The sequence below is a fragment of the Mauremys mutica genome, chromosome 4 (assembly GCF_020497125.1).
Source record: "Mauremys mutica isolate MM-2020 ecotype Southern chromosome 4, ASM2049712v1, whole genome shotgun sequence".
Taxonomy (NCBI): Eukaryota; Metazoa; Chordata; order Testudines; family Geoemydidae; genus Mauremys; species Mauremys mutica.
In genome coordinates, this window is record NC_059075.1 from 114,069,629 (window position 1) to 114,080,546 (window position 10,918).

General features: G+C 39.1%; 1 protein-coding gene across 2 annotated transcripts in view; it reads left to right on the forward strand.

Moving 5' to 3' along the window:
* Positions 1-7,466, forward strand: part of LRP5 (LDL receptor related protein 5) — a 280,925-nt gene extending 273,459 nt beyond the window's left edge. For both annotated transcript variants that reach the window (XM_045014021.1, XM_045014022.1), the window contains exon 23: positions 78-7,466. In XM_045014021.1, coding sequence (XP_044869956.1) covers positions 78-339 — 262 coding nt within the window. In that variant the 3' untranslated portion in view covers positions 340-7,466. The remainder of the gene's footprint in view (positions 1-77) is intronic.
* Positions 7,467-10,918: the final 3,452 nt, after the last annotated feature.

Genomic DNA, 10,918 nt, shown 5'->3' on the forward strand with positions numbered 1-10,918 from the left:
GTATTTAAAATTCATGCAGTATTTTTTTTTTATTAAGAAATTTGAACACTACTAACACTGAGCTGTTAACTTTTCAGACCCTACCTGATACGAGGGATAGCTCCGCCCACGACACCATGCAGCACAGATGTGTGCGACAGCGACTACACCACAAGCCGGTGGAAGGCCAACAAATACTACATAGATCTAAATTCAGACTCAGACCCTTATCCCCCTCCCCCCACGCCTCGCAGCCAGTATATGTCGGCAGAAGAAAGCTGCCCTCCATCTCCCGCCACAGAGCGAAGCTACTTTCACCTCTACCCCCCTCCACCGTCTCCTTGTACAGACTCCTCATGACCTTAATAGAAGGAACTTGTCTTTTACTGTAAATATTTTTAAATATGAACAAAGATTAAAATATATTTTATGATTTTAAAAATAAATAGGGGTGGGAATTTAAAAAAAGAAAATGTGAATAAAAATGGATGGGGTGGGGCTGTGAAAATGTGTACAGTGGAAGAATATTTATAAATTTGATTTTTTTAATTTAATTTCCATGCTTTTGTGCCATAATTGCCTTTTTTTAATTGAAGTCAGGAAACTGACTAGACCTCCAAGGGACTGAGGTGGGGGGCGGGAATGGGGATGTTGAGCCTTTGTGGGTTTTTTAAAGTCCCCTTTTTAAGTCTGTAAAATGTATGTCAACATCTCACACACACACAAAGGTTATTGAAAAAAAAAGAAAACAAACAATTTTGTTTAAAAAATAATTTGTTCACTGCCAAAAAATTAATAACCAAATAATATTTTTGTTTAGAACGTTGAATGAAAACAAACAAACAAACAAAGCTCCCTCCTTGAATGTTCCCTTTTGCAAATGAGCCAGTTGCTTCCCAGAGGAACCCAGGCACTAAAAGAGGACTGGATTTTGAACCTTGCCCGCTATTCATTCAGCACTAGTCACTCTTGCCAGTTTGACGTGATGAAACAAGCTCCTCCATCATTTCCTAGCAGCCACTTCACTCTAGGTGGGCATGGGTCCACAGAGCCATTCCCAGAGAGATTGTGGGGGTCAGCCAGGAAAGGTCTGTTATAGTTAAGTTAGTCTCCTCTTTCCTGAAAAATGGTAGCAGTTCTGTCACCTTTTTCCTGAAGTCTGGAATTTATAGTCAGTTCTGTATATGTAGCTCTCACCCCTGTATTTAGTTCAGCAAATTGCTTTATTTCCAGATGTCCGGATCCCAGAGTGTGGGGTTCCAGTGACATGCCAGCTCATATTTATTTCAATAGGAAAGTTTTAAGATTAAATATGTGGGAAACTAAATATGTATAGAGGTAGAACAAAAAAAAACCCAAACAAACACACACACAAACAAACACACACATACACGCACATTAAAGTGTATGTGATTTAGTCTTGGTCCTATGAAAATTTGCTAGAAAATGAGTTTAATTTTACCAAAAGGCAGCAAAAATAAGGACTTTTTTATTTTTTCTCTTTTTTAAAATTAACTCTTATATTGTAGAAACTGATGTAATGCCAAGACAACACCACAAAAGAGATCTGTTTCAGGCATTTAACATGTAGCACTTAACACAGGGGTTCTTAAACTGGGGGTCAGGACTCCTTGGGGTCACAAGGTTATTGGGGGGTCGCGAGCTGTCAGCCTCCACCCCAAACCCTGCTTTACCTCCAGCATTTATAATAGTGTTATATATAAAAAAAAGTGTTTTTAACTTATAAGGGGGGTCATACTCAGAGGCTTGCTGTGTGAAAGGGGTCACCGGTACAAAAATTTGAGAACCCCTGGTTTAACAAGATGATAGCTGGGCAGTTATCGGTTCCTTTTACCAAACTTACAGACATGAACTATATTTCTCCTTGCTATAGTAAAAGGGCTATGCCATTGCACAGCACTTTTAGAAACTGTCCTTACGATGGCAGCCATAATGTGGACACGTAGTCAAGACACTTGAGGAAAAAACTGGATATACAGATCTGCACCTGTTTTTACAGCTGCTGAAGAACAGATGCCATCAGCCTCTGACAGACTTAACATCATTGACAGAAATGAAACCTTTTAGTTTTTGAACTCCCAAGTTGGATTTTTATTTTAGCAAGCATTTTTTTTTTTGAGAGAGAGAGAGAGAGAGAGCGATAGGGAGACCGAGTGAGCAAGAGCAAGGGGAATCCTCCAACTAAGGGCCAAAATTCTTCACTTGCATCCTCAGTGTGGATTTAAACTCCAAACATTCTGATCCTGCTACATTCTCAGATCTCACTGTCTGCTCTTCCTAGCCACATGGATCCAAGAACAGAATTTTGCTCACTGTGACTGGATTTTATTAAAAGTCTGAGAAGGAGCTTGGGTTTGTTAGCTTGGTTTGTAAAATCCCTAGCCTCTCTGATTTGGATTCAGCTCAGAGGAGAGGCCCTTTGTTTGCCTGGAGAAAATCAGAACAAAGTATTAAGAGTTTAATTTTGCAGATCAACCCTATACTAAGAACACTGCAAAATGGATTTTTTTCCATGAACGTTAGCTGTTCTGCAGTATGTCAGGAGAGAGGAGGTCATAGTGTCTATTAACCTTAGACTGACTCTTGGCAGATCTCTGGGAAATGGTGTGAGCTATTTGGCTGAATGAGGATCAAATTTCATATCATCATGTTTCAGTCAGCTAGACTGTAAATAGAAATCCAGGGGGTATTTTACATAAAAAAGCTCTCGTCTAAAGAAGAGCTTACACCAGTTGGAGACTACAGTCCAGTTATGTATTTTTCTCACATCATTGTATTTAAGTGTGTGTGATCATTGCTCCTCATTTCTTAATGAAGTCATAATTTTAGTAATTCACTTTACAGCTCTTGCTTAGAAATATGCAATGTTACATTTCCTGTGTCCTTGTGATGATGCTTGATGCAAGATTACATTGATTTCTTTTATAAACCACTGTTCATTTTAAAAAGAGAATCACTTTTTTTTTAATCATAACCACTTTATCTGAAAACTTATTTCTTATTATGAAATTTGGGGTTGAGTTTAAGGAAACTAGGAATTTTGCTCAGACTTTGAGTTATCTTGATGGTCAAATTCAGACCTGACTATTGGAAACACTTCTGGATATGTATGAATAAACAAAACATGTACAGTGCTTGAAAACAGCTTTTAAATTTCAGTTGGAAGAGCAGAGCCTTTTGCTGTGATGACCAGTTTACTGAGAAATGACCTTATTTGAGACACTGGATGATGGTCGATATCTGAGACTGTGTTTTTAGAAGTTCTGCCCTGCTTTTTTATTATTATTGGCTTAGTTATCAATCCTAAAAAGAACTTGTTTAAGAATTAAACATTTTGTTTAAATAGAATGTAAAATATTACTTCTAATTGCTGGAGACTGTGTACATCTTACACAGGGTTCCCCCACACTGCCAATATCCTAGAAAAAATGTCCTATTTCAGTAAGAGGCCCCTGCTTCCTGGAAATATGATGCAGCTTGTTCCTGTGAATGTACTTCCAGCCTTTTGAATTTCAGGCTCCTCGACTGAGCAAAATAGGTGCTATTTTCCTCTAGATCAGACTGACAGAGAACTGTTAAATGAAAATAATAGGTTATGGCCATTGGATATTGACCAAGCAGAAAATAAAATGTACAGAGTGTTTTTTGGTAGTTTGTATGTCCAGTTTTATTAACCAAGTGTGCCTTGGGAAAGATGACAACAGTGTTTGCAGAGAGAGAACTCTTAAAATCTGCAGGAAGATGCATGTGTTTGGATTGCCTTAGTTTGAGCAGTTGTGGTCTTAAATCAATTTAGCCTGGTGTTTTTCATTTTCCTTGTGATCATTATTATTCACTGTTGCAGTATGTTAGCACTTCAGCCAGTTTAAGCTAAGCCAGACCTGTGTCTGGTGTGTAGCTAGTAATGAGCAAAGGATATAATTAATCCTGTGCCATATTTAACAGACAGGTGTACTAGGAAAGTGGAGAGAGAATGAAAGAGAGACAGACTCTATTTACACTTGTAAAAGGAACTATCTTATGTGGTGGCTACACTGAGATTTGCCCTGGTTACAACTGTTGATATAGATGGAGCAGGGTAATGCCATAGTGTAGACAGACAAAGCTGCTATAAATCATGGTTTAAACAGGGCTAAAGTGCAAGCAGGGCTAAAGTGCATCAGGGCAAATTGTGGCGTACATTGGCTTTATACTGGTTCAGCTAGGTGGGTAGCCAGCCACTCAGGGTTGAAATTCCCAGTAAAGAGAAGGCCTTTAGTCCACAGATAGTTGTTCATGTTTGGAAATCTTTGTTAGTACTGCTTTGAGGTTTCAACTGCCATTTCAACTCTGCTTCACTCCAATCTGGAGAAACCTCCAAAAATCACTAAAGCCAAGACAATTCAAACATGTATATGCCAGCAAATGGTGATGTTTGCCTCACGGTAGCACCCCAGTACTGAGTTGCTTTATTTCCTCATGGTGATCCTATTGCTCTCTTTACACTCCTGGTATTGATCTTTCGGAAATTCCCAGTTCCAGGCCCCTGTTTCTTCTAGCACTAATTTATAGAAGCCACTGGTCCCCGATCTTTATGGAAAGTTCTACTATCTTCTCCCAGCCTTCTGTCTTCCTTTGTGCCGGGTGGTGCCTCCTGCCTGTCCTTCCATTTCAAGACAGGGATTTGGTGCATCCCCAAGATCTGTGGTGGATTAGTGAATGGGAAGCTGGGAACAGTAACACTCCGGAGCCCCACTTAGAGGCTAATCCAGAGCCCATTGATGGCAGTGGAAAGACTTCCATTGACTTCAGTGAGTGTTGGATCAGGCGCTACATTAGGGAGGGGAGCTCTATAATATCAGAGTCTGTTGTCAGTCCGAGTGCACTTACCAGTTACCATTGGTATAATTTGCCCTTCTTGTTTGCCCTGAGCATTTTGAAAGGTTTCTGATCCCAGTTACTCTGATGGGCATTACACTGAGCCAATCCAAGTGAGTAGCTGTGCTTATAATTGAGCTACAACTGATATCCGTGAATGTCAGGAAATGAAAACAGAAGGCAGGCATGTTCCCAATAATTAAAAACACACAAAAGTGCTTGGCATGGAGCCCTGAATTTGAAATGTCATTTTTTATGTTAGGCAGGACTGAGGGACATAGTATAAATAATATCCTTATTTGGACAGAGCATTGTATGCAAGCCACAGCCAAAGGGGGATGGTGGTTTACAGGGTCAATTATTCAACAGTTTATAGGTTTAAATGATTTTGAATATGTTCCTCGGTAAAAATTTGACTCAAACACAAAAGATTGAAAGAAAATTTGTCTACAGAGAAGGCAAGTTTAACTGGCCACTGAATAACCAATAATCCTGGCTACAGAAAACTCACTGTGAGATGCCCAAGAATTCTAATGCAGCTTGTCTCTTAGACATACTGCATTTTGGTTTCTTTTTGTTACGTTGTTACATTAAAAACCCTTGGGCCATTATTCTGATTTTATTTAACAGTAAGGTATCAGTTTTATATTTTAAAATGTAAGTATCTGAAACGAATACTAATATGCATAAACATTTTGTAGCTCCCGTAATTTGTTTTCTTGCTCTGCTTTCTGTAAATACCTTGTTGTAACTAGTATTCTTTTCTTCTTTGAGACTGGCCAACAGCTCTGTGGCATTATGACCCCACCTGAGAAGGCTCTGAAATAGCTCATTGCCCCTTGTCTGTGTTTGACCTAATGGTAGGGCTGGTGGAAATGAGTGATACAATAGTCCTCTGCCCCCCAAATTAAAATCCAGCAGTCCCAGGTCCAAAGATCCCAAATTTGCTTCCATGGCAATACCCTGCCAACTCTTAGTTGGTCCATGGACATCACTGAGCTATAATGACCAAGGACCTGATCCTGACTGATTTCAGTGGGAGTTAAGGCCCTGATTCTGCACCATTGACTTCAGTGGGCAAAGAAACAGACTGCTAATGCACTGAAGACCTCACTGATCAATCCCAAGCAGAATTTTTAGACTGACCATCAGGTATGGAGACATGTCTGGATTGTGTTTTCAGAGACAGAAAGCAAATCTGAAACCTCGGGTAGGTGACTGACTAATTCACCAGCACTATATGTTTCTGAAAATCTAATACTCAAACTGAAGCACCTGTCTCTAGATCAGGAACATACCATGTTTTAGTGCAGTGATCATCCATACTTCTTCAGGGTGTGTGTGTGTGTGTTGGAGAGAGAGGTACTCCAACTTAATTTGTAAAATGTATTTGCAGGAGAACACTGTAAATATGTGCTGAAGTATTTGGTTGCAATTAGAAACAAAATACTTGTGATATCAAATGGAATATATCAATCTGAGGCAGATAAAGTAAAATTGCTTAAAGGAGGAGCAGCGCTTTGCTGTTGTACATGAAATTTGGAGAGCATTGTAAAGAGAAATTAACTCAGACAGCTTTTTTTATCTTATCTAAATATACTGCAATTGCTGCTAATGTAAATGTACGTGAATATACAAAGATTACGAAGAATTGTTATGATAAAAAGAATCCCTCACATCAATCTTTTATATTTATATTAAAATATGTATTCTGCAAACAACCTACATAGTATAGCTTTATATTTGTATCATTTTGTAGAATTCATCGTCACAAAATAAAACCAAAACAACATTTTAGTGCCTTGGGTATTTTAAACAGCTCAGCATATTGACTGGGAGAAAACAACGCCTTAAATTAAGTGCCCCAGTATCATTTCTTGATTGTGCCCCAGAGGCTAGTTTTTACAAAATGTTGCACATTAGTGTAACAGTGTGCTTTTGTGCCCCATTCATTCCAAACAGACATGCCCGTATTATGGAATAAAATTAAATTTATTTTGTATTTCTTAATGTGGACTCTGATAATTACATTGATATTTTTGGAGCAAATATTTCTTAATTTGTAATATTCTGTGATTTTTTTTAATTGCATTTTTTTAAGTGAGTTTCGGCTACTTATTTACCCCTTTTGTAAGGTCAGATTTCCATAATTTTATATAAAGGAGTTATGCTATCTATTAAAATACATGATGTTAATTTAAACAAATGCCGATAGTTTGTTTTAGGTATTTTTGACTAAATTAACATTTTCAAGTCGTCACTAAAATGTTTTTGTCATTAATACCATACAATTTAAGTCCTTGAATCAGAAACCAACTAGTTATTAAAAATTATTCTGCAAAGTATGGTTTTCTAGCATTAACAAAATGAAAAAATTCGCCTTTCAAAAAACTACTTTGTGTGGAAGGCTTTCAAAGCCAATCAACAAACTATTTACATATTAATCATTTTCAGTTCCTGACATTGCAAGTTGTGGTGTTGCTTCAGGACACCACCAGTGCCCTTTGTTTGAAGTTTTGTGTATAAATAACTGTAAAGTTAACAAACTCTACATTTGTATTATAGATTTTGTGGATTTTGTTTTGTAATAAAATATTTTTAAAAACAGATTTGTTGAGCAGCTCCATGATCTGCTGAAAAAAGTGAATCCCAATGGGACAATTGACTGGATTTTTCCAGCTTTGGATGACCCAGCGCTTGAGTAAAGGGTAGTACTCGTTATTATGTTGTATGAAATTCAAGATTCACAATAAGATATTATGCTAAGGGAAGGGGACACCCATGAAAAGCATAGCTCTGTCCACACCTGAATTAGAACTGTGATAGAGCTCTAATTGTGTTGAGAGATACACACACATTACCATGGGTTTCCTCTCAAGGGTGAACAGGGATTTTTTTTTATTTTAAACTTGTGCTACACACTAGTTAATAGGGATAGGCCATATGCCATGATTTGTCTAACTCGGTTCTGTAGAAAAATACAATGACCTCATTCACAAGATATGGGGAAACCCAGTTACATTCTGTAATAGACAGAGCAGCTGTGTTTAAATCTGGCTGTAGCTTGCAGTTTGGGGGGTTGGGGGAAGGTTCAAGATGAACAGCAAATGAGATTCAAAAATTTGAGTTTGTGCCCTTTAAGTATTCTTTTATTTTGTTTATTTTAAGGGAGTGGGGGTTCTTCCTAATTTTACCTGAGATATACCAGGCATGTCACGCTCAGTCTGCCCTAGCTTTGCTGGAACACATGTAGACGGTCATAGGGATGAGAAGTGTCATACCTTAATTGAAGAGACAGAGTTTTAAATCTTTAACTATGACATCCTTTCTCCTAAGTGTATATTAAACATTGGAGTAATCAACTATTAAGACTCCCTTCTCCTCACAATTGCTCAACTTTGTCTTTGTGGTATCAATATTTCACTAGTTCTCTAGTCATCTTTCTCCTTTCAGTTCTTAAATCACATGCGGGGGGGGGGAGTACATAAGCTTAATTTTTTCCTTAACTGGGCCACCTTTAAGATCCCCCTTTCAATACAAAGAGTGGTGTAAAATGGAACAGACATGTTATAACTGTGACCTAATTCAAGTGTAATAATCATGGTTGCAGACCGAAGAATACCACAGTCAGTACTTATATGGTCCCTATCACTGTTATCTGAGTGCTTCTCAACACCCCTGTGAGGTAGAACTGTCCTATTGTACCTAATTTACAGATGGAAGACTGAGGCACAGAGACTTTCCCAAGCTCATACAGGAAGCCTGTGCAGAGTAAGGAATTGAATCCATGTTTATTGAGTCACAAACTAGTGTCAGAACCAGTGGGACAACCTTCCTCTATTGCAATAATAATAAGAGTGGGGCGGTTGTAATATTTCTCTATTTGGCACTAATGTGACCACTACTTGTATATTGTATCCAGTTCTAGTGTCTAAAATTCAAGATGGATGTTGATAAAATGGAGAGTTTTCAGAGAAGAGCTATGAGAATGATTAAAGGATTGGAAAATCTGCCTTTATAGTGATAGATGCAAGGAGCTCAATCTATGTAGTTTAATAACAAGAAGATTAGAGGTGACTTGATCAGTCTGGAAGTATGGACATCGGGAACAAAAATTTGATAATGGGCTTTTCAGTCTAGCGGGCAAAGATATAACAAGTTCCAATGGCTGGAAAAATTCAGATTAGAAATAAGGTGCAGTTTTTTTAACAATTAGAATAACTAATCATTGGAAAGTCAGGGAAGCCCTAAATGATCACAGTGGTCCCTTATGGCCCTATAATCTATGAATAAGCACCACATTAGCTCCAGTGTTTAGATCATACAGAGGTGAAAACTCAGTGGAGGCCACTTGGGTTTTTAAAGGTATTTTTTTTCCCCTGTCACAGAGTCACCAAGGCGATGCTCTGGAACTACTCCATACAAAGCCAGTCAGGACTCGGGGGGAGCATCCCTCCTCTCTCTGAGCATATTGTCACCTGGGCAAGAAGCTAATGGCTTGGACCTTCCTGGATCTGACCTCAGAGCATTCAGCATCCCCTTCCACACCAGAGGGCCCTGCACTCCAACTCCGCAGTCAGACGTGACTCTCAGCCAGTGTAAAACGGAAGGTTTATTAGTTAACAGGAACACACCATAGAACAGAACTTGAGCACAGAAATCAGTGACTTTCAGCCAAGTCCATCTTGGGGAGTCCTGGGCCAGACAGCCTAGACTCCCCTTCTTTCCAGTCCCCCAAGCACACTGCCAGCTTCCAGCGACCCAACCTCAGACACCCCTGTTGCTCCTCCCCTTGTCTTTGTCTTGCTTCCTGAGCAAAGAGCCACCTGGTCATCACCTGGTTGCATCGCCCTCCTGGATCTCAGGTTACGAAGGGCTCTGGTCATAGCATACATGCAAACAGCTGGAACAGCCTCACCTACCCCAGAGGTCTCAGCCAAAGTCACACACCCCTATTCCCACCACCAAGGTATTGATGCAGCACACATTCATGCAAAACAGTAAAAGTCACATAGGCTCAACAGTAAGACTCACATACAACATAAGGGGAAAATCCCCACTTTGTCACACCCTTTTCCTTCTCCTGTGTGTTCCATTTCATATGTACTTGTCTCAAAAGCATGTAACACTTTGGATGACTGATTAGGGAGTGTAGCTTTTTTAAATAAAATAACTTTGAAGTTGTACTGAATGTCTCACATTTTTCTGCCAGCACAGAAGGGGAAGAGTTTTAAGTGAATTTCACAGATTCTAAGGCCAGACAGGATCACTATGATCAGCTAGTCTGATCATCTATGTAACACAAGCTATAGAATTTCATCCAGTGATTCCTGCAGAGAAGAATGTTATTCTTCCTAACTACCTAAGTGAACAAGAGCATATCTTTTAGAAGACACTTAAGAGTTGTTTGTTCTGGGCTGGTACCAGACTGAAATCCCATGGACGCTGGAATCACAAGTGTTGGATTGAGATTCACTTACTCAGCAGATAGGGCTAACAAATATTTATTAAAGCAAAGCACTCAGCAAGTAGTGGTCAATTACTCACAAGTAGGAAACTCATCAGGACCATCTCATCACAGTCACCTCCAGCACCAGACAATGCAGCTTCAACCTCCCTTTGTTACACAAACATCTATAACATTTAGTTAACTTTTCTTATATAATGTATCAGTCTCTCATTTCCATGTTAACTCTCCTCCCGCTTCAGTACAGTTTAATTTTAGTTCAAACTGGTCCTTTCTAGCTTTTTAGTTACTTTATTTTTTATTGTTCTCACAAACAGGATTATTCTGCAAATTCTTACACATGCACTTATGCTGTTCTACTTATGCTGTTAAACATTATCAGAACAGATTCTTAAAATCCACAGCAGGCTTCCAACAGGCCTAAATGTGCCTTTGCTCCCATCAACGAGTAGCATCACTGCACCCTTTCTCAAACCCACCAATGTGCCTCACTCCTGACCTGGAGGAACCCACCACTAGTGGTGAAGGAATAGTTCAGTTTCCACACCCATTTAATCCCTGGCCACCTTTGCTGAGAGTGCCAACTAGAAATAG